Source organism: Echinops telfairi, unplaced genomic scaffold, assembly GCF_000313985.2.
Source record: "Echinops telfairi isolate 266 unplaced genomic scaffold, ASM31398v2 ScPeMD7_5;HRSCAF=22, whole genome shotgun sequence".
Classification (NCBI taxonomy): Eukaryota; Metazoa; Chordata; class Mammalia; order Afrosoricida; family Tenrecidae; genus Echinops; species Echinops telfairi.
This window is the reverse complement of record NW_022103901.1, coordinates 6,773,530-6,800,407: the sequence shown is the minus strand read 5'-3', so window position 1 is coordinate 6,800,407 and position 26,878 is coordinate 6,773,530. Positions and strand designations below refer to the sequence as shown.

The following is a 26,878-nucleotide window of genomic DNA, read 5'->3' as shown; positions in this document are numbered from 1 at the left end:
GACACCCACAGGGGCAGTTCTGCCCTGTCGTCCGGGGTCACCACGAGTCGGAATCGACTGGATGGCACTGAGACCGGCTTGGGTTGATTCCAGTTTCTTGTCCTCACATCCGAGTCCTGTGAACGCTCAGGCTTCCGGAGCAGCCGGAGCCGAGAAACGTTCGGAAGCAGACGATGCTGAGAAGAGACGTGGGGGAGATAGGAGGTTCAGGTGCACCTGAAGCTGGCCTCCTCCTCCCTGCGCATCACCTGCCACGTGCGGGCACTTCCTCATGGTGCCAGCTCCCTCTGTGCCCCGGTGCCAGTTCCTATCCTGGGTATCCTCTTCCTTCCTTCTGAGCTTCTGCCCTTGCCGGTGGCAGCTGCCCCCTGCATAGCTGGTCCTCTGCGAATGTCCACAGTGCCCCATCAACCATGTGCTCAGGGTGGAACTTTCCACCTCCTCAGCCCTTCCTCATTCTCAACACGTCTCTGACATGTCCGTCTCCTGCCTGGTGACGCTATCTCTCAAACGTTGCTGACCCGCCACAAGTAGATGAGTTTTCGTGCCTGAACGTTGCCAACTGACCACACACGTGCTCACTCCTGTTTGCCCTCACACTCTGGCTTGGCACATCCCTCCTTTTGCTCTTGACCCTGGCTGTAGGCCTGAAAGCAGGAGCCCTGTGCGCAACGGTTCCCCATTAGACTGGTAACCACAAGGTCAGCGGTTTGAACCCACCAGCGGCTCCCCAGCAGGCAGATGAGGCTCTCTAGCCCAGTACAGAGTTGCAGGGGAAAGGGAGCGCTCGAACGGATGGTGGTGATGTACGACTACATACAACTCTCTTTACAAGTGACCTAGCTGTACGATGTGTGAATTTCAAATCCAGAAAACGACTTAAAAAAGAACAACCCAAAGTTGACCACTCGTTACCATGCGTGAAGGAGGAAGCATTTGGCCATAGGGGGCATTGAGTTTCTGTGAATGGTGGTGGGATAATTTGGAAAAGGACATGGATGATGGTTGTACAACCCCAAGAGTATACTCAATGGCACTGAATTACACCTGTAGAGATTGTTGAATTAGAGGGTGTTTTGTGGTGTGTATTTAGAAAGTAATATCACACTGTGATAAGGAGCACAAGGAGCAGCACATGCACTGACATGGACTGTGGTGAGGATGCGTAGCTCTGCTTGATACGGTTCAGCTGTTGAGTCGTACATGATGTGGATGCAGTGCTGATATAACACTGTTTAAAAAAGAAAAGAGAAGGAGTGGCCGTCTCAGAAACCCGCAGGGGCAGTTCGCTCTGCTCTGTCTTATGAGGTCACTATGAGTCGGCGTCGACTCCGCGGCAGTGAGGTGGGTTGTTTTGTTTTTTTTTGAAAGGCTGAAAATAATGTGGAAGCCCTGGTGGTGTAGTGGGCTAACCATTGGGCTGCTAACCACAAGGCCAGGGTTCAAAACCACGAGCCGCTCCTTAACGAGAAAGAGTAAGCTTTCTCCTCCCGTTAAGTGTTACAGTCTCAGAGACCCACAGGGCCCCTTCTGCTCTGTCCTGGAGGGTCCTGGCATTGACCCAGTGGCCACGAGAGAAAACGACACAGGTGTGTGTGTAAGCCTGCTGTGCGGGAGAGTGTGGGGTTGAAGGAGCCCATCAGCAAAGCGTGAAAGATCTCTCCAGACTCACTCCTTCCATCTGGCCCTTCCTACTACGCAGCCCTGGCGGTTCAGTGGTTATGTGTTGGGCTGCTAACCACAAGGTCGGCAGTTCAACACTACCAGCTATTTCTCTGGAGAAAGACGAGGCTACCTGCTCCCATTGGGAGCCAGGGTCTCAGAATCCCACAGGAGCCGTTCAGCCCTGTCCTACAGGGTCGCTGTCCTGGGAATGGGCTCAGTGATGGGGAGTTTACTTTTGGTTTGGTCATTCGTGCTAGCTCCCGGGGCCTGCCTGGGTGCTGTCTGTCACCCGGGTGACTTGTATAGACGGTGCCTTCAGGCTTCCTGATTGGCCTTCTCCAAACTTCAGGTGCCTCCAATCCAAGAAACCAAGGTCTCCTCTGTGCAAGGAGAGCACTCTGTCGCCAAACCACCTTCTGCAGGCTGTCGGGCGAAGCAACCACAGAGCACTTAGCAGAGCTCCTGCTCCGCGTGAGTCAGTTCTGACTCTCAGCCACCCTGCAGGGCTGGGTAGAGCTGTGGGCCCCGGGCACGTTTGCCTTTGGGAATTTCTTTCCTTCATAGACATGGTACTAGGGGGGGTGGGGAATATATATATGTGTATATATATGTGTGTGTGTGTGTGTGTGTATATATATATATATATATTTGGTTGTGTTGTTTCGATTTGGAAAGGACTGTGAACATGTCCTTGGTCCCCAGGCCTTGGGCGCTGTGACCACTATGGGGAAGGGGTTGTGTCCAGTGCCATGAAGCCCATTTTGGTTCCTGGAGACCCCGTGGGGACATGTGGGGACATGTGATGCGGAACCACCCCAGAGAGGCTTTCCTCGGCTGCGCGCTGTAATACGGAGGAGTGAACATATCTGTTGTGGAAGACGTGACAGCCAGAAATCGCCCTGGGGTGAGGGTGGAGAGGCTGCCTCACAAGTATCTTGAGCATGTGATCTGAAGGGCAGGTCCCTGGAGAGGGTCTTCATCTTGGTAGAGGGTCAGTGGGAAAAGAAATAGAGAGGAGACCCCCAAGAGCGGGATGGCTCACAGGGGCTCCAACGTGGCAGGGATGGTGACGGGGACTCTGTGCTGGGCAGGGTGCCCTTCATCGTACATAGGGGACCCGCTGCACCTAGCAGCAGCAGCCATGGTTACAGGATGAGATAGCCAGGTTTTTCTACCTCCGTGGGACCATGGGTACCACCAGGGCTCCCTTGGGATGCTTGGGAAAGCCCTCTCTCTAGGGAATGTGTGCTTTTGTTATCCTCTGTCGGTCCCTGTGGGTCCAGACTGGCCACATGTCGTTGGGTTGTCTCTGCTCCCTTGGCCTGTTGGGTTCTTTCTCTCTGTCTCTGTCTCCCTCCCTCACCCTCCCTCTCTCCTCCACCTTCCCGCCCCCACCCTCTGTGTTTCCTTCTTTCTGTTTGGGTTCTTCTTCTAAAACCATAGCCATTGTCTGGCCACTTGCCCACGGTTTTATCTACTCACACGATCAGGGCTGTGACAGTTCTATCAGTGATGCCTGCTGATTTCCCCCGTGCTGGATAGTGTCCTCTGGTGTCTTGTAATGGTCAGCAGTGAGTTCTTCAGCAGGGCTCTGTCCCCCGGAATGTTCTGTGTGATCAGGCTTGGCGGTTGTGTGTTGAGAAAGGTCCGCGCCTGCAAAGACCCCTTAGGGGAAGATAAGTTAAAAAGCCTGGCTGCGACATAATAGGCACCCCTTTAAAAAGTATTAATAAATCATTTTATTGGGGCTCTTTTAGCTCTTATAACAATCCATATATCCATTGTGTCAAGCACATTTGTACACAGGTTGCCGTTGTCATTTCCAAAGCCTCTTTCTACTTGAGCCCTTAGCCCCCAATAAAAAGAAATTAATATATAAAAAAGAGGAGCCTTCCCCCAGGACCCATCTACCTGTGAAACTCTCGCTTCGTCACGTAGCCTCTCGGTTGCTGTCCTTCGGTGCCTTCCAGTCGTCTCAGACCCACCGTGACCCCGTGTACAACAGAAAGCACTTCTGCCCTGCACCATCCTCGCTGTTGGTCTGATCTATGAGCCCACTGGGCACCCTCTTTGGCAATCCACCTCATCAAAGGCTTTCTTTTTTGGCTACCCCTCTACTTTACCAAGCATGCCCTTTTCCAGGGAATGGTCTCTCCTGACAACGTGCCCAACATAAGTGAGGCAGAGTGTTGTAATCCTGGCCTCTGAGGAGCATCTGGCTGTACTTCTTCCAAGACGGAGCTGTGTGTCCTTCTGGCCATCCAGGGTACCGTTAGTCATCTTCACCAGTGCAGTCCTTCAGAAGCACTGACTCTTCTTACGCCGACCTCATTTAGCGCCAGCATTCACCTGCATAGGAGGCGATTGAAGGTACCATGGCTGCATCAGGCGCACCTGAGTCCTCAGACTGGCATCCTTGCCTTTCACCACTTCCAAGAGGTCTTGTGCAGCAGATTGACCGAATGTGGTGCCTCGTTTAATGTATTGATTGCTGCTTCCCTGAGCATTGACTGTGGATTCAAGCAAGACGTAGTCTCTGCCTAGGGATATTCCTTTATGGAAGCAATGTTTCCATCTCACTGGACACCCACCCACCCACTAAGAATTCCCTGCTCTTTGATTTCCACCAAGTCAGAAAGGTGGATTGGGCACCTTGAGGGCATCCCATCCCGTACCTCTGCTGTGTCCTTTGCGATTGGGAAACAGAAGGAGGGCTGCAGGGGCGAGGTCGGGCTGTAGAGTGGAGGTTTCTCAATGAAATTCTCCCAGGACAGCCTCTGTTACCTTGAGGCAGTGAGCAGGTGCACCGTCCTGATGGGGAGAAAAATATATATTTGGCACAGCATTCCTGGCTTTTCTTTTTTCTCAGCCATACAGTTTCCTGGTTTCTTAAACCTTTCTTCCTAATAAGCTCACATGTCCTTCCAGACAAATCTATCAGGCATGCCCCTTGGGGATCCCCCAAACCAAATACAATCACACAGAAGTAGTCGCTCTAACCTGTGGCTCTGACCCTCCCTCCGTCTGGAATTTCCCTGGCCCAGCAGCTCCCCTGTAGACGCTGCTGTTTGGGTTGGAGCTTTTCCTTGAGATGAGACAAGCGTCTCACGGACAAGAGCATGTGTGTCTGCAGCCGCCCACTGCTCAGAGAGACACGTCTACTCACCTTTGTTCCCTTTAAACGGAAGCCCCAGTGGAACGTGTGTTTCACGTCCCCGCGAGTGTGGGATGCTTTAAATATGTATGTTCAGGTGCCATCGTCTCCAGATGGTTCTGAAAGGGCCTAGGTTCCAGGTCCTCTAAGAAAGTGTGTTCCTGGTCCTGCATGCTCTGAGTCCAACAGGACAAAACAGTCTGAATGGCCACCTTTGACCCCACTGCTATGCGGCCGTTCCCCAGTCATCCCCGCCCAGTAGGACGCGGTCGACCTGCCCTGTGGGTTTCCTATGAGAGCAGAAAGCCTCATCTGTGAATGTTTTCAACGTTTAAAAAATTGTAAATTAGGTGGGGGTGTGTGTTTCCATTTCAGATCATCAACTTGGCATTCCACAGCCCAGACCAATGATCAAACATTCCAGTGGTCCAGCCCCTGCCCTCCAACACCTCCCTCATCGACCACCCTCCTCCATTTCACCCCGTCAACAGTCCAGCCCCCTGTCCAGCCCCCTGCCCTGCCCCGCTCTTGCCTGCCCCCATCCTAGTCTCCAAAGTCTGTTCCCTTCAGCACGACAGTCTTTCTCTCTCTCCCTTCCCTTTGAAGAAAAGCCTCATTTTTGTTCTACGGAGTGACTGGCGTGTTTGAACGACAGACCTCGTGGTTCGCAGCCCAACCTGTAATCCACCAGCTCTGGTATCAAGTTTAGCGACAAGCCCATGTGTCAGTTCCGGGGCTGGGGTAAAATGTCTTCTCTACTCCGGGCAGATTCGGGGACCATGTCTCTTATTCTCTCACTGTGCTTGGTCGTGGCTTTTTAAAACGATTAATAACGCAGCGTTTCTCCCTTCAAGAGTTCCAGATCTCTGCAGAAGTCCCAGCTTCAACACTAGGTCCCCCAGAGGATCTGGGTCTTGTGCCCGGTGCCCGCTGGAGCTCTGAATCCCCAGGATCTTGTCCCAGAGCCCCCTCGCCTCTCAGCCCTCCCTCCCAGCGGCCCCACCCTCAGCTCCAAGTTTAATTGACCTCTGGGGTTTCCCCTTCTTCCTTACCAGCTCAGCAATCCATTTAAAGTGTTTCAGAAAACACTTCATTCAGCATTTCCGCGGGTTTTTACTGGAAAATGCCCACGTGGTTCTAGCCCTCCATCTTGCTGGAAACAATTCGCCATCACGATTGGCTATTGTTATAACAGCTTTATTGGGATATTTTTCAGACGCCAGAAAGTCCGGCCCTGGAAAACATGCTTGTCAGTGGTTTTTAGTTTCACTAAGGAGCATGTGGGCGTCATCACAATTGGATTACAGAACATTTCCATCACCCCCCCAGAGAGAGTTTAAACCCCATTTCCTTCCAATGCTGACCCCTCCCCCTTTGGCCACCACTTACCTACTTTCTCGATGGATTTGCCTCTTTATTTCCCCTCTCATTACCCAGAAGTGGAATCATCTTTCTCCCTCAGTGCGTCTGCTGAGTTTGAGCCAACAACCTTGAGGTGAGAAGCACAACACTTAGCCCATGGCTGTCGGAGGCCTTGGTATTTACGGTGGTCATTGTGGGAGGTAGATGTCCTCCGGTTGGGTCCAACTGCTGGCAGTCTTATGAATAGAAGAATGAAACGTGGCCCAGTCCTGCGCCAGCCTCCCAATTGCGACGTCTGAGCCCATTGTGGCCGCCATATGTCAATCCATCTCATCAAGGGCCTTCCTCTTCCTCACCGCCCCTCCCCTTCACCGAGCGTGATGTCCTTCCCCAGAGACTGGTCTCTCCCGATCCGTGCCCTAAGTAAGGGAGACAGCCTCACCAGCTTGGTTCTAAGAATCATTCTGGCTGTAATTCTTCTGACTCAGCTTTGTTTTCCTGGTAGTCCACGGACAGTTTCATGATAAAGAGAGGAGAGATTGAAATTCTCAAGCATTTCATTTTGCTTGGATCCACAGTCGATGCGCATGAAAGTAGCCGCCGAGAAATCAAACAGTGCAGCATGTTGAGCAAATCTGATGTAGATGACCTTGAACGTGCCGAAGAGAAAGGAGTCGGGTATGCCTGATCCGAGCCATGGTGTCGCCAGTTGCCTCCTATGCATGTGAACGTGAAAGGTGGGCAATGACCAGGCAAGAGCGCAGAAGAAGTGATGCATTTGCATCGTGGTCCTTTACGGAAGCGTTTGAATCGCAGTGTTTGAGACACACTGGAAAGCGCTGTTCGTTCATTACCAGAGGAACAAACCTGTCTTTAAGGAAGTGCAGCTAGAGTGCCCCTGGGAAGCGAGCTTGGGGGGATTTCCTTTTGTGTATTATTCATGGCGCACGTAACATGTGGCAGTCCTCTGTTGTTTTTGCCATTGTATCCCGTTGCGTGGCTATTTCATCCTCATCATGCGTGTGATGGGACAACAGCGCATCTGGATGGCAGTGCCCTGAGCATTCAGCACATGTTTTCCTTTCTGTCTTTTTGAATCAGTTTTATTGGGGGCTTGTATCCATCCACCCATCCATTGGGTCAAGCACATTTACACATTTGTTGCCATCATCATTCTCAAAACATGTTCTTTCTACTTGAGCCCTTGGTGTCAGCTCCTCATTCCCCCCCTCCCTCCTCACTACCCCCTCCCTCATGAACCCTTGATAATTTATAAATTATTATTATTTTGTCATATCTTATACTGTCTGACGTCTCCCTTCACCCACTTTTCTGTTGTACATCCCCCAGGGAGGAGGTTATATGTAGATCCTTGTAATTGGTTCCTCTTTTCCACCCCACCCTCCCAGTATCGCCACTCTCACTACTGGTCCTGAAGGGATCATCTGTCCTGGATACACTGTGTTTCCAGTTTCTATCTGTACCAGTGTACATCCTCTGGTCTCACCATATTTGTCAGGTAGAATTGGGATCATGATAGTGGGGGGTGAGGGGAAAGCATTTAAGAACTAGAGGAAAGTTGTATGTTGCGTTGTTGCTACCCTGTACCCTGGCTGGCTCGTCTCCTCCCCGCGACCCTTCTGTAAGGGGGTGTCCAGTTGCCTACAGATGGGCTTTGGCTCTTCACTCTGCCCTCCCCTTCATGTACAATGATAAGATTTTTTGTTCTTTGATTTGATACCTCATCCCTTCCACAGCTCGTGACCGCACAGGTTGGTGCAGCACATGTTTTTCTTTGGACATTATCCTCTTGGATGTGCTGGGGGGGCCTCACCAAGTTCATGGAAAAACAGAATTTTCCCACCAGTTCTTGGAAGCCTTTGGGATTTCTGGGTTACTAGCTGCTAACGTAAAGGGCAGCCCTTTGACCCCACCGGCCACTCTGTGGGTGAAAGACGAGGCCGTCTGTTTCTGAGGCTTTTGTAGCCTCAGCAGCCCTTTGGAGCAGCTGCACTCTGTCCTTTGGGGTCACTACCCGTTGGAGAGGACCCGGTGGCTGTGGGACTTTCCCAAGTGTCAAGTACCATTTTTTACACGCTCTCTGTAGCTGTTCTACCATCCATGGTGTTTGACCAAGCAGAGGGAGGGGTTGGGTCTTGCTCTGGGAAGAGTTGCTGTGGGTTTGTGAGCCTGGCGATGGTGGTGATGAGGGCTTTCCCTTACACACCACTATGCCAGGAGAGAATCAAGCCGGGGCCACAGGGGGACACGCCGGGGTGACCTAAGGGTCCTTTAGTGCGGGCTTGTATTGGGGTGATTTCAGGAAGGAAACGGCTTTCGAGTTCCCGAAGGGCATGGTGGACCTTGAAAATAATTCTCCGACCCAACAACGATGTTCGGTTGAGACCCAACTCCACGCTGTGTGCTCCACCTCGGCGTCTGAGCTTGATACTGCAGAGGGTGAATGTCTGCATCCGGCGAAGCGGAAGAGGGAATCTGAGTCTGGCCAGGACTGGGACCACAGCAGAAATCTTGGCCTTCCTCTGTCCTGTGAACGCCTTTCCGTGGACACTGACCTGTTGATGTTCCTGGGAGATGGGGGTGGGCCCTCAGGGTAGACTCTCCCTTCTGAGTGGGAGACCCCGTTTGCACTCCAGGTCTGTACACCTCCTGGGCAGCCCCACCGTTGTCGCTATAATGCTGGACAGATTTCAGCTGAGCTTCTCGACTACAGTGAACCCTCGCCACTTCGCGCTTTGACTTCCGCGGCTTCACTCTATCGCGTTTTTTGCGTAACAGCACCCACTGCCTACACCCGCTCCTTCAGAGGAAAAAGACGGCGACCCACCTGTAGAGTACATCCCTTAAGTCATTTCATAGGCTATTGATTACAGTATTTGTAAGAACTATGTATAATAATACTGTATGTGAAATATGTAATACTGTAAACTAGATGCCATAAATAATATAATAAATAGTAAATGATAATTGTGATGTCCAAAATGTTTTACTGTATTTTCCCTTTTTCATTTAATAAATTGAGTAATACGAGTGTAATGGTGACTAAAGGGTGTTTTTTCATGTCCTCTGTGCTCTAACTACGAAAATATTTGATTTACAAATAAGGAATCCTACTTCGCGGAATTTCATTTATCACGGTAGGGTCTAGATTAACCACTATAAACGAGGGTTCACTGTACAGTGGATTGGGAGGAAAGACCTCGGGATCTCTTTCTGGAAACCTACGGCTCTCGATGGTCCAAGTCCTTTGTGTGTGGAGCTGCAGTGATTTAGGGGGCAACTCAATGACAGTAGCCAGCAGGCTGCTGCCCCACAGCGAAAGCCAAGGGAGATGTTGCTATTTATGGCCTATGTTCTTCCGGTCAGAGTTAATGTGAAACTGTGATGGGCAGCGTGTCCTGTGCATGTGTGAGAGAGACAAGAAGAATAAGTGTGTGTGTGTGTGTGTGTGTGTGTGAAGCAGGAAGAGTAAGTGGGTATGTGTGACAGGAAGTGTGTGTGTGCGCTCAATAACTGGGGCATTTGAAATAATGCCACGAGGGAGTGAGAGCCCTTAACACAAAAGTTTTCTGGCCAAGTCGTAAAGCCTCCCATAACTCTTGGATTTAAAAATGGCCCATCAAGCTGTTTATTGTATAATGGAGCAATAGATATAAAGCTGCCACCATTCTGGGAGCTTGCAATTGCTCAGTGAGGCTTGTTACAGAGGCGGGCCCATTCGGGCCCATTCTACGGGCACAGTGGATCACCCTTATGGTTTGTTTTTTTTTTATTTGCTCGGTGATTTATTCGCACATTTTCTGATTTCCTTCTGCCATTTAGATGGAATTTAAATAAAACCATTAGGCAGAGAGCTGTGTCAAACTGCTACCCACTTTAAACTCGGGGTAGAATACATCTGCGTCTGGTTCTCAGTGCCAAGGAAGCCAGGGGTGCCTTCCATTTGGCCGGGCCCTGGTACTTCTCGTTCTGATTCTGTGTTGGAGCCTGGCTTGATCTTCCGCGCCGTCTGTCTAAGTTGCTGTAGCTGCCTCGCAGAGAAAGGAAGAGAGGGTTTGAACAAGAGCCCCAGTCTCACTGCTTTTGGGTCCATTTCGACTCGGGGCGACGCAGTAGGACGGAGCAGAAGGGCCCCATAGAGTCTCTGAGACCGTGAATGTTGGCAGGAGCGACCATCTTTCTCTCTGGGAGCCACTGGTGGGTTTGAATTGTGGATCCGCCTTTTGGTTCGCTGCCGGGCGCTGTGTCACTGCATCTCCAGGGCTCCTGTGAATAAGAGCCCCAATCTGCCCCATGACTCGTGTTCTGCTTGGTCCATATTCCTCCCAATTTAGTGGTTATGTGCTAGGCTACTAACCGGAAGGTCGGCAGCTGCGCTATGGGACAAAGATGGGGCTGTCTGCTCCCATGAAGAATTACCGTCTCGGAAACCCACAGGGGCAGCTCTACCCCGCCCTGCAGGGTCCCTGTGAGTGAGAATTGACTCGATGGCAGTTGAATTTGGTGTGGGTTTGCTTAGACGGCATCCCGGGGGATCACAACGGTTCAAGTGCTTGCCTCTTAACCCAGAGATGAAGAATTCAGATTCACCCACAGTTGCCTCGGAAGAGAGGTCTGGTCATTGCCTTCTGAAAAGCCCCCAGAGCGCAGTTTTCCAAGGAGGGGGGCACCAGAGTCAGAAGGAATCAAAGGTACCCGAGGGGCTAGAATGATCTTAGACAGACTTCTATCCCACTCGCTACTGGGTAACCAGACCCACCCCAGAACTACCTGCGGCCTTGGCCATCCTCCCCGTAGACCTGCTCTTAGAATATAGTCCCACTGTGGCCAGTGTCAAAGCTTTCTTCTTCTCACAACCCCACCCCTGTTTTTTTGTTTCCTTTTAGGCTTATCCAAATCGCTGGGGCTCATTGAGGGTTATGGTGGGCGTGGGAAAGGGGGTCTTCCCGCTACCCTTTCCCCGGCTGAAGAAGGAAAAGCTAAGGGACCTCACGAGAAGTATGGTTACAATTCCTATCTCAGTGAGAAGATTTCGCTGGATCGTTCCATTCCGGACTATCGCCCGACCAAGTAAGTCTCGCTTCTGTTGGTTCGAAAGCGCTTGCTCTGCCATAGGGGCTGCATGTCTCGGGGGACCTGTCACCCACCAGGAGGGGAGGCTTCTGCCTTCTGTCTCCCTCCCTCGCCAACCCACAACCCATCAGCTGAGTGCTGTCGGTCATGACATGCGCGCTCACGACAGACACATTGGGGATTGAATTGAAGGCATCCGGGAACATTGAGAGCGTGCCTGCGTGCAGAACATTGTCAGTCGAAAGGAGAATTAAAGAGGACCCCCCTGGAGCTCGTGATTTCCAGCTGACAACTGTTCAGAGCTTTACCATATGGTCTTTGAGTCAATGGACTGTACAAATGGTGGGCCTATCCTCTATTGATTGCATCCTTTGTCCTCCCCATTTACCATTCTATCTCCATCACTTTCCTGATGTTATTAAATGATCATCATCATTTCCGTGGCTGGCAGGCGAGGTTATTTCCACTTTTTCACCACTGTAAATAACACTCGGCGGAACTTGGTCCCACTCAAACCTTCATGCACATTGATTTGATATTTATTTTCTTAATCCACTCTTCCATAAATCTCATCGATCACAGGCTAGGGATGGCTCCGGAAGTTCTCGATGATCCGTCATGCTGTAATGTGTTCCTCCTGAAAGTTGGTACTGATTTCCACTGATTGCTCTTAACCTGTGTGTGTGTTTTCCTTGGAACATTTTCAGATTTCATTAATCCTGACCATTCCCTCCAGGGTGGGAAATACAGGCTCATTTCAGCTTTTCATTATAAGTCGCGCCTTGAAAAATAGCCTCCCACTCCCAGCTTTGTGTGTATCAATTGGATGCATGCATTTTTAACCCACACTTCTAAAAGTATCCTAGATTACAGGATGGGCCTATTTTTGGAAGCTCTTGCCCCAGGCTGTAATATTTTCCTTCAGGAAACCTGTCCCTATTTCTTTTTCACATTGGAATGCTTCTGGACCTTCGCTGGCCAAAGCACGCTGCATGTAAGATTCTTGGCCACGGTGAGATACATGTCTTCATTGGTCCCATTTAGACATATTTCTTGGATTGAAGTTCCTACCTTGTAAAAGGTTTGACTCCGTCTTGCTTGGCTTCGGAAACACCTTGCTCTTCTGCTCTTGGAGATGTGAGGCTGGTTGGATTTCCTTTTTAGGGAACAAGAGAGAAGGGGTCTGTCAGGATATCAAGATGCTGGAAGAGAATGCTTCCCTTTTTGCCTGGTGGCACCTTGCTTCCCAAATACATTTTGCGTTAGATTGGAAGTGCCTCTCTCTCTGCTAATTAGAGGATGCCCTTATTTGGAGGGGATTATTCTCTCATTGTTTTCCAAATGAATTTGGTATCAATCAGTTAAGTATCCTGGTGGCTGGAGGAAAGGAGATTCCAGATAAAGAAAATTATCTTTAAATGGATTTAAAATTGCAGCATTAGCACAGAGATCTGTTCCATTTCCCTCTCTGCCTAAATAAGCACACATTCATTTTGAATCACCAGGGAAATATACATCACCCATGGTGGAAGCTATTTTGTGTTCCCAGACCTTGGCTCTCCAGAACATCTGGCTGTTTTCATCTGCTAGGGCCGCTGATGAGCCGGTCTGATTTGGACTTGGCAAATAAACAGAGCCATGTTCTTTGCAATCCTGTGAGAATGAAACTGTTTCCAATGTGGGGTGGCTGGCCATGGGTCAATTGAAGAAGCCCTGGGAGTTGGCGCCACCGGCTCCTGGTGATCCCCGGGGACCACAGAAGGAGATACTACCCGATTGTGCCCTGTCTTCCCCCTCAAAGATCTGTGCCAGTCCGTGGAGGTGGTCACTGTGTGCCTTTTGAGGAACTCTTCCACTGTAGGAAGGAGTCCCAGTGGTGGCGTAGTGAGTTCTGAGTTGGATTGCTAACCATATGGTCAGCAGTTCAAACCCACCAGCCCCTCGCTGGGAGAAGGAGGAGGCTTTCTGTTCCCGTAAAGATTTGCAGCCTCGCAAAACCACAGGAGCAGTTCAGCCCTACCCTTTCGGGTCACTAGGGGTTGGAATTGGAATTGAATTGATGGAACTTATTTGGTTTGGTTTGGGTCCAACATCAGGAGCTTACCTTTGAGCACTGTACCCATTGCCACTGAGTCGAATCCAACTCCTGCCAGCTGAATGGATGGCACAGTGGTTATGCCTTGGGCTGCTAACTGCAAGGTCAGCGGTTCGAAGTCAACAGCCCTTCCATGGGAGAAAGATGGACTTTCTACTCCCATAAAGAGTCTTCGAAATGCACAGCGGCCTTCCGATCCTATCCTGTAGGGTTGTGTTGAGTCGGCGTCAACTCGATGGCATTGAGTGGTGTTTTTGAGACGGTCAATCTTTAAAGCAGCGGTCTGGCGTCGCCTTTCTCCAGAGGAGTGGCTGAGGGGGTTTCAACTGCCCGTCTTGCAGGGAAGCAGCCGAATGCCTGACTCACAGCCCTCTGAGCAGCACACCCTATCGGACATCTGCTGAGATCTCTGAATCTTCCACTGAGTGATGTCCAGCTGTCCATCTCCAGGCCTTTGTTCTTAGTCTGCCTCAGTCTGGGGGCTCTGCAGGAACCTGTCCATCATGGGGGACCCTGCTGCTCATTAGACTATTGGTGGCATGGCTTCCAGGGCCATGGTAGCACACAGCCACCACAGGATGACTAATCAGCAGGGATGGGAAGAATGATCAGTGAGCACCTTGTGGTGCATAAGGGAGCCCTGTGGAGTCGTGGTTATCCCTCAGCTGCTAACTGTAAGGTCAGCAGTTCGAAACCACTAGCCACTCCTCGGAGGAAAGACGAGGCTTCCTACTCCCATATAGAGTTGCAGTCTTGGAAACTCACAGGCAGTTCTAACCTGTCCTCTAGGGTCGTTTCAGTCCACAGGGGAGCCCAGGTGGCATCGTGGTTACAAATTAAGGCTGCCAACTGCAAGGTCAGCAGTCTGAGATCACCAGCGACTGCACAGGAAAAGACCAGGCTTTCTACGGACATAAAGAATTCCAGTCTCAGAAACCCACAGGGGACGTTCTCCCCTCCCCTGTAAGGTTGCTATGAGCCAGAGTGGACTCAGTGGCAGTGAGGGGTGAGGGGGTGAGTTGGCATGGACTTGATGGCACTGCGTTTAGTTTCTTCTTTTGGTTATGGTTACGGTGTTCCAGGTGGCCTTCCCAAGACTGAAGCTAAAATGCTGGGTAAGACCCTTGCTGCTTGCTCTTTGGGGGAGTGGACAGATGTCCACCTGGAGCACTTCTGCACTGAGTGGTCCAGGTGCCGGGTCAGGCTGCAGAGAGATGGAGAAAGTGCAGGGAGCCCCCGAGGCAGTCTCCTTCAGAAGATGCCTGAGCTGAATCTGAGGGCTCCCCAGGTGTTATAAGACTGAGGCGGGGGGAAGGCCAGGCACGGGCCAGGCAGGGGACCATACTGAGTGGAGTTGGCCCCGGGCGGGCCGCGGAATACGGCATTGACCGCTGTGCACTGCAGACTGGTGGCCTGAGCACACTGTCGCTCGCTGGTCTGTCCTGGGACTCCTCTCAAAAGGAGCAGAGAGGAAGGGAGCGTTCAACAGGCTGCCAGCCGGGGACGATGGGAAGAGAGTGAGGGGCTCGTGCTGCCAACGGGAGGGAGGAAGGTGACCCTGTCCTCTCCTGTGAGGTGAGGAGGGACGATGGGGGAGGAGGGTGTAGCCCAGCTGTACCTCGGAATCCCAACTGCTTCTGGCTTTGGAGGAATGGGTGCCGGGACCTCTGATGGTCAGGAAGTGGATTTGAGCAAGACGGCCACCATCATTTGCCCAGTCTTTCTCTCACTCACTGCAGCCTGTGGCCACCCTCTCCTACCTGGCTGAAGAACCCCAAGCCCAAACCCACTGCCCTCGAGTTGCTCCCGACTCACAGTGACCCTGTGGGGCAGGGTCGAACTGCCCCTGTGGGTTTTCCGAGACTGTACCTCTTTACTAGAGTAGAGAGCCTCAACTTTCTCCAGCGGAGTAAGTGGTGGATTCGATCTGCTAACTCTGCGGTTAGTGACCCTACCTGGAGCCACGACACCCCCGAGCTCCCAACCCAGCAGATTAGAAGAGGTTTTTTCCCCTGGAGTGGGTGCACCAGAGGGGCTCTGGGCCTTCCATTTGTAAGTTATAGCCTAGGGTAGGGGTTACGGCTGGGTAGGAAATGAGGACAGGCCTTTTCCTTATTGTCATTCACCTGGGAGCCCTGATGGCGTTGTGATGACGGGTTTGGATATTAACTGAAAGGTCAGCAGTTTGAAACCACCAGCAGCTCCTCGGGAGAAGGATGAGGCTTCCTACTCCCAGAAAGAGTGACCAGGCTCCCCAACACACAGGGGCAGGTCTTCCCTGTCCTGTAGGGGCGCTGTGAGTTGGCACCCACTCCATGGCAGTGAGTGAAGGGTAATGAGGATGGAACTGAAGGGTGAGGGCTCCCCAACAAAATGTCTGGGCTCTGCTCCTTAAGGTATGGCCGATAAAGGTAAGCTTAGTTAAGGCAACTACCTTAATTAAGGTAAAATTAAGGCAAGCTCCTTAAGCACCAGCCAGCTCTTAAATAAGGAAGGAGAGCCAAGTGGCCTAGGTAGCTCCCGAGAGCCTCTGTTATGAAAGACCGTCACCACCCACAGAAAAGGCATTTGGAGGGAACAGATGACCGATTTAGTAAGTTAATGGGAGATGGAACAGTCATAAAACAGGAACATTGTGCTACGTTAAAGTCATAATCAGGGAATTAAAAGGGATCTTAGAAACTAAAAATTACATATAGCACTGATAAATAATGCAATAAATGGGCTGAAGAAAACCCTGCGGGAATCTTCTAGAAAACAGAGGACTCACTGCCACGGAGTCGATTCCAAGTCAGAAGGACCCCATGGACAGGACAGAGTGGCCCTGCCCCCGGGAGACCTCCTTATGAGGGTGGGAAGTCCTGTCTCTCTCCCTCCCTCGGAGCGGCTGGTGGTCAGGTGGCAGCCCTGCGGGTGAGTTGCCCAGTGCAGCCCAACCACTACACACTACCAGGAAAGGGAGAGGGGGGCGCAGGGGAGGAGGAGAGATGAACATGTAGAAGGATGAAATCCTGGCAGGATGGAGGGAGGGTGGGTTGGAAAGGGGGAACTGTTACAAGGATCTACATGTGACCTCCTCCTGGGGGGATGGACAACAGAAAAGTGGGTGAAGGTATACGTCGGACAGGCCAAGATATGACAAAATAATAATTTATAAATTATCAAGGGTTCATGAAAGAGGGGAGAGTGGGGAGGGAGGGGAAAAATGAGGAGCTGATGTCAGGGGCTTAGGTGGAGAGCAAATGTTTTGAGAATGATGAGGTCAATGAATGTACAGATGTGCTTTACACAATTGATGTATGGATGGATTGTGATAAGAGTTGTGTGAGCCCCTAATTAAAAAAATAAAAGAACGATGGAATATAGGTATGAATAAGTTGGATACAATTAATATATGGATTATAACAAGAGTTGTAAGAACCCCCAATAAAATGATTTTTTAAATTAAAAAAAAAAAAGGATGAAATCAGTCCACTCTGTTCAACATTAAGCACATGAACCAGGAAGAGTACCAGGAAGAGAACAGAGGGAACAGACAGGAGGAAATCATTCGACAAACGATTCAGGAGAACTTTCCAGGATCGTCGGGCGGCAGAAGAGATGGATGGATGAGGTGGATGGATTGCACTCATGGCGAGGCTGGCGCAGGACCGGGCAGTGTCTCGTTCTGCTGTGTGCAGGGTGGTCGTGGTTTAGAACACCCTCCGGGGCCCCCACCGCCAACAGTAACCCTTTAGGACAGCGGTTCTCAACCTTCCTCCTACCGAGACCCTTCTATACAGTTCCTCATGTGGTGGTGACCCCAACCATAACATTCGTTTCTTTGCTACTTCATCAGTCATTTTGCTACTGTGATGCATCGGGCGACCCCTGTGAAAGGGTCATTCGACCCCCCAAGAGGTCATGCCCCACAAGGTGAGAACCGCAGTGTTAGGCCATGCTCCAGGGAAATGAGGGCACGGGACGAATGAGGCTGCTGCGGAGGCATGAACCGGTGACTCCAACGGGAGGGCGTAACAGCAGATCACAGGGAGATCGTGAGGACGTTCCAGAACAGGGGCCCGAAAACAGGGGCCAACGAGGCTCCCTCTGTGAGTACATGTGGCTCGGAAGTAAAATTGGCAAATTCTCAACGGTATCACTCAGATACTGGTGACTTCAAAATCTATGCATGGTCTTCTAATAATTTCTAAAGGGTTGTGAGGGACCAGATGGGCTCTTCCATCTCAAAAGTTTGCCAATCCCTGGTCTCCCATGCATAGGTTTCTGGACTTGCCTGGCCCACTGTGCCCTTCTGAGGAAAAGAAACAAAATTAACTCAGTGCCCCGCTTCCCTCCGACCATTAACAGATTTGTACTAGAGCGCACAGTTCAGGATTGAGCGTAGGCACCTGCTTTTGCTGAAACCCCCCTCCCCCCTAGATTCCAGGGGTGGGTATCGCCCGCTTTGGGAAGCACTGTTTTATTTCTTTATTTGGTCTGTGAAAACTTTGTTTTTTTTTAACCATTTTTTAAAGAGTGTTTGGAGCTGGCTTAGGGAGAGACACAGAAACCTGACCATATGAAAAGGTGGAACAATTAGTAGCCACAGGGGGAGGAGGGAAGAGGGGGAGAGAAAGCGCTTCAAAAATAAAACAAACAAGAAAGCTCTTCAAAAAGGAGGTGCAGCTTCACTACTCAGCGGATGGGCTGTGAAGGGCACAATCCTGCCGGAGGAGCAATTATATAGTGCTTTGCCCACATATTACACTCGGACTGTATTGGAGGTGGGAGGGGGAGAAACGTGCCGTGAGGTCCTAACCCACTGCCCTCAAGTACGTTCTGACTCACGGGGACCCCAGGGGATCGAAAGGAGCTGCCTCTGTGGCTTTCCGAGACCTTACATTTTGATAGCCCCGGCTTCCTCTTTAGGTGCAGGAAGCCAATGGTAACATCGAACATCTAAAAATCAAGAAAGAGCCCCCAAATCATTGTGATTTAGAAACCCAGGGGTGATTGCAGCGACAGGGTGAGTTTGTGTGTGGCAGTTACATCACCTGTCACCTTGAGCAAAGTGGTGGCATTTAACCTTTTAATCAGGTCACAAGGTAACACCCACCAGGAGGATTCTGGGAACTTCCTCATTTTCTCCTGGGACCACACACTCTCTGCTCAACATTCCTGTTGACAAGCCACATGGAGGCACACTGATGGCAGCCAAAGCCCTGGAGCTGGAGCAGCCACGTGGAGACCCACGCCAGTGCTGAGAAGCTTCCACTGCCACCGGATCCACAAGACTTTCCACCCACGGCTTGTGATCTTCCTGCATTCGGCATCATTGCATGTGCTGCTTGAGTCTGAAGAGGAACTTATAGACTGGTATGGGACATACGGGCTAGTGTCAGACTTATGGATTTGATCTGGAGTAGGCTGAGATATTTTCTTAATATACAAGTACTCTTTGATATAAAGTTCTCTCTTATACACATCTGAGAGTCTATGAATTTGTTTGTCTAGTCAACCTGGACTAACACATTGTATAAGTTTTGATTTGAGAACATACCTCCCTAGTGAAACCTTCGAGGTAAAGCCATACACAAACATTCAGGGCGGCAGAAGAAAGGGCTGGGCAGCTAGTGGTTCTGATCCCTTTTGCTTTTGTAGATTACTCTGCCATCTCTCTGGAGGCAGGTTTGGCAGGAGTGTGAGGTGGATTTGAGAGTTCATTCATTCCCAAGCTCACTGCCATCACGTCACTTCTGACTTATTACAACCCTTCTAGGACAGGGTACAACTGCCCCTGTGGGTTTCCAAGACGATAACTCTTTACAGGAGTAGACAACCTCATCTTTCTCCCGAGGAGCAGCTTGTGGTTTCGAACTGCTGATCTTGCGGTTAGCAGCCCAAAGAGTAACCCACTAGGCCACCAGGGCTCCTCTGAATTTGCCCACAGGCCCTACACGGAGACGCCACTGTGAATTCTGAACCCTGAGACAAAAAGTGAGCACAGGAACCTTGGGTAATTGCAAATTAATCCTCGCCAAGGACCTAGCCTGGAGAAAGGGCCTCTGTGGCTTTTGAGCCCTGGAGGATATGAAGGCAGCTGGGGCCCAGGGTTCCACTATAGGGTAAACCTTGAACTGCAGTCCACAAGGTCGGCGGTTCAAACCCACCAGCCCCTCTGAGGGAGAAGGAGCAGCTATCTGCGCCTGTCAAGCTCTACCGTCTCAGGGCACCGTGAGTCAGAGTCGACACCTCTGGGCAAACTCACTGCAGTCGGCCGCGTCCATTCTGACTCCCCTGTAGGTCTCTGTGAGTGTTAGCTCTTGAGAAGAGTAGAAATCCTTGTTCTTCTCTCATGGGGCCACTGGCGGTTTCAAACCGCTGGCCTGCTGTAGCCGCCACCACACCGCCAGGACTCTGAGCTGCCGTCTCCTCGGTCCCGGACTCAGGGCAGTTCCCCGAGGAACCTTGGTGACTCAGGGCTGTCGTGCACTGATTTCCAGATGTGCCAGGCCTCTCCTCCTCCGTCCATCAGGCTAGGAGCTCTGCTGAAGCCTGTCTAGCATCACGGCCATACGCAAGCCTTCACCAACAGCCTGGTGGAGGCGGGGCAGGAGGGGCACTGATTGTCAGTTAAACTGAGAACGCCCCCCTACACCTCACCTCCCATCCTTCCTCTCCCCTTTCTCCCAGGAGAAAATATCCCCTGGTGAGCAGGATCGTTCTTGTTAAAGCCCCGATGGCTTTAGAATATGTAAGTCGGTTGATTTCGCTGCGGTTTGAAACAAAGCACCCAAGTCGCTTTAATTCTCCGGGTTGTGTTACTGTAATATTGCTCTTGAGGAAACTGCGGCTCTTGTAAGTACGAATGGAGTTCTCCGTAAGGGGTGGGATTTACCATTCCTTTGTCACATGTCATGCAATGGGATTCCAGATTGGTGTTTTCCTTTTTCTTTTTAATTATGTGCTCCCCCCACCCCTTGTTTTTCTTCCAGCAGACAGGAACTGTAAATTTGTATGACTCCCAAACTGTCAATCTTTCCACTTTCATTTCCTCCACTGCTTCAGAGCCGAGAGAGCCGCCATCTCTGAGAACACTCACAAATATTCCATTCTGTTTGCCTGCTTCCCTGTGACTCCTTCGGAGCCTCCCCCACCCCCTCACTGCCCAGCCACCTGGAGCTTGCTTGGAGAACGTTTCCTGTGTTCCAGTGTCTGTCCATCCCGCCCCCTCCCACAAGGTGTTGAGCGGCCACTGTCACTCTCTAATTTGGGGTTGCTCCCTGTGTTGCATTACACTGCCGTGGAAGACTGTTGAAAGCCCCCCACACTGCCAAAAGAGCAGACAAACCCATCCTGGAAGCAGGGCAGCCAAAATTCCCCTTAGAACAAGGCTGGTGAGCCCTCTGTCTCGCCTGCTTTGGACGTGTGGTCAGGAGAGACCAGTCCCTGGAGAAGGACATCACGCTTGGTAAAACGGGGGACAGCGAAACAGAGGAAGGCCCTCAACACAATGGGTGGACACCGTGGGTGCAAGGATGAGCCCAGACTTAAGAGCAATTGTGCGGATGGCGCAGGGCTCCATGTTTCTTCTTGATGCTGTACCTGGGGTCGCCATGGTCACCACCGGCTCGATGGCACCGAACAGCAAGTGTGCGACAGTTCGTGCTTTTGAATGCATGTTGGCTTCATTTCTAGACTCTAGACTAGGTGTCGGAAATGCACAGGGGCAGTTCTACCCAGCCCTGTAGGATGGCCACACTGTGAGTCCCAGTCCACTTGATGGCGGTCAGTGTGGTTTGGGGAGGCCCCCTGCACCTCCAGTCTTTAATTTCCTTCCTCCTACCTTCTGTCTACCTGTCTGTGCTTCCTCCCTGGTTCTGTCCTCTCTCCCTTTCTTCCGGACTCTTCTTTTCTCCCGCTCTCCTTTCTTCCTTTTCTCCAGCCCTTTCTATTTCCTTCCCTCCCTCCTTCCCCGTTTGACTGAAGTTCCAGAAATGCCAGGCCCAGGGCTGAAGAGTCAAGGCTGAGGAATCAGGTAGTCCTGACTCCTTGGAAGGACACAGTGGACGGCCGGTTGCCGTCCTCTGGCTTATTTCCCGGGACTTCAGAACGTGGAGGCGCCGAGGGCTGCAGGAGGCGAGGGAGAGAGAACAGGAACGAGACGTGGAGACACTCTCCCCGCTGTTCTAGGGAAGAGCATGGCCTTCCTCAAGCGAGTTCTGGGTGGATGGAAGGGTCCGGGGAAGGAAGCGACTGGCTTGTGAGGGATCTCCTAGCAGCGGTGTTTCAGAGTGGGCACTGGATTGCAGTGAGTGAGCCGCATGAGAAGGATTTGGGACAGGGTGGGATTGTCTTTTGAAATAAGGGTAACTGTGGCTGACGTAGCTGGAACCCTGATGGTGTACTGGTTACACATTTTGTTTCTAACTGCAAGGTCAGCAGTTTGAAACCACCAGGAGCTCCTCCAGAGAACGAGAAGGCTTTCTACTTCTGGAAAGAGTTAGTACCTACAGAGATACAGTCTCATAACCCTCCAAGGGCAGTTCTACTATATCCTGTGGGGTGGCTAAGAGTTGGCATCCATTGGGAGTGAATTTGGTTTTCTGTTTGGTTGGTGGCAGGGATGTGGAGGGTGGCTTCGGGGAGGTGGAGGCATGGCAGCAGGATGGCTGACCACAAGTCTCACTCGCCCAGCATTTATTGAGCGCTGGCTGTGTGCAAGGCATTGCCCAATCAAGAGGAGAGGGAGACTTTTCATAATAAAACTCACTGCTATGGAGTCGATGCTGACTCTCCTCCCCTACAGGACAGGGTAGCACTGCCCCCTGTGAGTTTCTGAGACCTTGTAACTGTTCAGGGGATTAGAAAGCCCTGTCTTTCTCCCGAAGAGCGGCTGGTGGTTTAGAACCACTGGTCTTGTGCTTAGCAGCGCAACAATAACCACTATGTCACCTTTGTACTTTTATTACTAGTAGACTACTTTTAATGGGCGCTGTAGATGCTGTCGGGTAAGCATTGGGCTGCCAGCCTCTGGGAGGGTTGGTTCAAACCCTCCAGCTGCTGTGCAGGGGATCGATGACACTGGCTACTCCCGTAAAGAGTTACAGCCCCGGAAACCCCAGGTAGGGTCTCTGTGGGTCCAGAGTGACCCAGTGACAGTGTGCATACTACTTTCAAGGAGGCCTGGTGGTGCAGTGGTCAGGGCCTGGCTGCTGTCCGAAAGGTGTGTGCAGGAGGCTGTGTGCGCCCGTGCACATGCCCGGCTTCCCCGGGACTGCATTCAGCCTGGCAGCCTCTCTGTGCCACGCCGCCGTCACTGCGGGCTGTGCCTGTGAGCAGTTCGAGGCGGGTGGGGGAAAGGAAATGGAGTGGGCAGACCTTGAATGTTTTCCCACCCACTCTTTGTAGCTCCTTGTGGACGTGAGTGCTACTTTAGGGCTTATGAACTGTTACAGGGCAAGGTGTGGGGAGGTTTCTCATACATGTTTATAGAATTCTCCTCATATTTTCCTGGATGTCTCCTATGAGTTTTAGAGTCTGGGAACGGGTAAACCGTGATTTCCCCACTCATGCAAACGAATGATAAAGGTTTCCTCGCGTTTCTCTGAGTTGCTCCTTGGCGTCTTTTTGCTCTGCGGGAAGCCACCAGGGGAGACCTATGTGTCCTGTGTATTCAGAAAAGAAGCAACAACCAAGTGACTACCAGTGATTCCGTACAGACTCATAGCCGCCCGCCAGGACGGGGTCAAACTGAGGCCCTGTGGGTTTTCTGAGACGGTTCATTCTTTATCAGAGTTGGACGCTCCCTCTATCCCATGGAGCAGTTGGTGGTTTTGAACCACAGACCTTGCAATTCGCAGCCCAACTCGGAAGGCATCAATCACCTCACACCACCAGGGCGCGATGCTCTTGATGGCGCAGCGTATTGTGGTTGGCTGGGCCCTTGGTCTCAGCGTGTGGGGAGGGGGACTCTGGGAGCTCAGGCTGAGACCTTGGGCACGTTTCACAGCGAGCCTCCGGGCTGCGGCAGCGGTGATTTACGGGCAGTTTCTGCTGTTATCATCTCCGCGTTCTCCTCTGGCCTTCTGCTCATAAATCCAGGTGTCAGCTTCCTGGGCTTCCGTTCCGTTCTGCTGAGAGAGGCCGCCGCTCTCCCAGATGCCCCGGAACCCATCTCTGGAGTCCAGGGGCTTCAGCTTGTACGTGGGTGTCGTGGGGTGTCTGCAGACTACCCCGTGTCGCACCCCTCGGGCAGAGGGGCTCTTGGACCCGGAGGTCTTAGGTCATCCAGGTCCAGGGAGTGTTTTCAGTGGGGTGGATGATTATGCCTGGTAGCAGCTGAGACTACTCAGCGGGAGCTTGTGACCAGCAGTGTCATTCAGAGATACTGGTGGTCCTCGAGGAGCCCTGGGGGTGGAGTTAGTCACGCGTTGGGCTGCTCATGGCAAGGGTCAGCAGTTCGAAGCCACCAGCCGCTCCTCGGGAGAAAGAGGAGGATGTCTGACTCCATAAAGCGTTACAGTCTCAGAAACTCACTGGGGCAGTTCTGTCCCGTCTGGTAGGGTCGCCAGGAGTCGACCCTGACTCACGGGCAGTGAGTTTGGGTTTGGTGGGCACAGTCTCTTAGTGCCGCTCCGGCAGAGATAGGGGAAGTGGGTGACTGCGTGAAGCTACATTTATGATTCTGATAGTTTGGGGTCGGAACAGAACGACCCGCAGGCTCACTGCCGTCAGGCCCGTTCTGACTCTCAGCGAGCCCGGAGAACGGCTGGAACGGCCCCTGTGGGTTCCAAGACTCTACATCTTGATGGCAGTGAAAAGCCCGCCTTTCTCCCGAGGCACAGCAGGTGGGTTCAGACTGCTGACCTTACCTCTTAGCCCACCGTCCCACCAGGGCTCCTGAAACTCCCTGCCACCGAGTCGATTCCAACGCTTAGCAACCCTGGCCAGGTTGTCCGAGGCTGCCGGTCTTCACAGGAGCAGACAGCCTCACCTTTCTCCCCCAGAGTGACTGGTGGGTTTGAACAATTGACCTTGCAGTTAACAGCCCAATGCATACCAGACAGTATCGTCAGGGCCCCTACACATTCACTGCCATTAAGTAAATTTGAACTCTGAGCGACCCTCTTGGATAAATAGCACTGCCCCTGTCTGTTTCTGAGACTGTAACTCTTTATGGGATCAGAAGGCCTCCTCTTTCTCCCTTGGGGTAGCTGGTAGTTTTGAACCACCGGCCTTGTAGTTATCAGCCCAATGTACAACCCATGACACCGCCAGGACTCTTTCCTACACGCTAAGGACCCACAGTGCAATCCACAGCACCCTAGACCAGGGGCCTACCATGCGATGCACATGGTTAACACGCCGGCTGCTAACTGAGGGGCGGAGGCTCCAGTCCCTTCACTGTTTCTGCACCTGAGCAGCGCCTGCCCCACACCCTTCAGCCGTCCCCCTCCTCCTGGGAGGGGTTAATTTTGCTGTTGAGTGGTTTCCAGATTCTGGATAGGAATCCCATCTCAGATGTCTGCTTCTCAGGTACGATGGGGGAGGCGGGGAAGGGGCTTCAAGAAAAGATGGTGGGGACAATGGAATTGAAAGAGGACAGACATTGCCTCTGGGCTGGATGGGATGCCGGGCAAGCCCACGTCATCAGGAAGACGCACATGGGATCCACGTGGGGGCGTCCTTCCACCCCCACCAGGCCGGCTGGTAGACCAGAAAGACGAAGAACAACACAATATGGGTTTATTACCCTGTGGCTGGGCCCACGACACAGTGAGTGTACTGAACGCAACAGAATCGCAGGCTTAACAATGGTTACCATGGCGAATGTCAGCTTTAGAGATCTGTTCCCTAATGCGATAAGAAGAGTTAATGCTCAGCCCGCCTTCCCATCTTGATGAATAATGACCCAAACACACATACCAATGAAGACTTGGGCTCGGGGGCCCAGCCTTAGAGAGTCTGGTTTCTCTGCCCGGAGGTACAGTCTAGACACCCCAAGTCTTACAAGCCCCCCCCAGGTGATTCGAATGGGCAGTCGAGGGTGAGGGTGAGGACCCCTGGACTAAGCCTTTCAGATAGGTGGGCAACTGGATGCCTTGGTTACCCTCTGTTTGTCCGATGGCAGGTGGCACGTTTGCTGGGGTGCTGGAGCTCTGTCCCCAGCATGTCGGTATTTCACCAGGTCCTCCACGCTGGACAGGTTTCAGCAGAGTTCCACACCAAGGGACCCTAGGGGCTTAGTGGTGACGCATTGGGCTGAGAGCTGCAAACTCAGCTTTTTGAAACCGCCAGATGTCCCTCGGGAGACAGATGGAGGCTTTCTACTCCTGTAAAGAGTGCGACGGTCTCAGAAAGCCACAGAAGCAGGTCTACCCTGTCCTATGGGGTGGCTCTGCATCCGCCTCCACTCGAGGGCCGTGAGTTGTTGGTGTTTTTTTCCCCTTTTGGTTTGGATCAGATTTTAAAAAGGGCTGATAACCTAATTCACACATTAGGGGAAACTCCGGATCAGAACGAGTAGCATGCTGGGAGATGGTCCCTGGGTTAGAAGGCACCGGGAATAGGCAGTAGCTGCCCCCGGGACTCGGGCCTGGGCGGCAGTCCTTAAGTTGGTGCAGGGTTCGCAGTGAGACAGCAGCGGTTTAGGACACCAACAGGGATGGACACCAAAGCCGGGCGCAGACTCACATAGACATGCGCAGACACACAGATGCACACACCCAAGCACACGTAGGCACACGTAAGTGTACGCAGAGCTACGAGGAGCAGTTAAAGGCACTGCAGCTGCGTCCCAGTTCATGTGGGTCGCTTCTAAAGTGCATGTGTTCAGACATGTCTGTGAGGATTGGGTGACAGTGGGTGAGTTAACAGGCCCCATAAGTGATTCCTCTCACCCCTCCTCATTCTTGAGGTTTTGAGAATCCCTAAGGGCCTAGCATTTTTGTGTGAATATCCAGCTATGAGGACCGGTGGAAGCTAAAGGGATAGACTGTGTGTGTGTGTGTGTGTGTGTGTGTGTGTGTGTGTGTGTGTGCAGGGGTTCCCACACTTCTGGAATGTCCTGTACTTTGTTGCTTATTTTCTTCTCCCCTTTCCCTTGTTCCTCTCCCTCCCAAGTTCTCCCCTGTTTCCGTCCATCCGGTTGATGAAATGAATAGGGAATGACTACATGTGGAATTATTTCCTGCGCAAGTTCCTGACGCTTCAGGAATGGCTGACAACACTTTGGGTGATGTCACACTGGGCTAGGTAAGGTTCCGTGTCGCCTGGCTGGGCCAGGATTCTCAGGGCTTTTACCACTGATAATTCCCCACGTAGCGGTCACAGGGTTGGACTGCGATCCGCATGGATGGCAGTTTGAAACCACCAGCACCTCCTAGGGAGAAAGACTGAGCTTTCTACTCCCACAGACAGTTATGGTCTCAGAAAACTACAGGGGGTCGCTATGGTTCAGCGTTGACTCAGTGGCAGTGAATTTGTTTGTTTCCTAACCCTCCCTGATGTGACCTAACACAATG

General features: G+C 51.8%; 1 protein-coding gene across 1 annotated transcript in view; it reads left to right on the top strand.

Annotated features, from left to right (window-relative positions):
• Positions 1-26,878, top strand: part of GALNT17 (polypeptide N-acetylgalactosaminyltransferase 17) — a 397,088-nt gene that overhangs the window by 132,735 nt on the left and 237,475 nt on the right. The window contains exon 2 of the mRNA XM_004705577.2: positions 11,089-11,272. Coding sequence (XP_004705634.1) covers positions 11,089-11,272 — 184 coding nt within the window. The remainder of the gene's footprint in view (positions 1-11,088; positions 11,273-26,878) is intronic.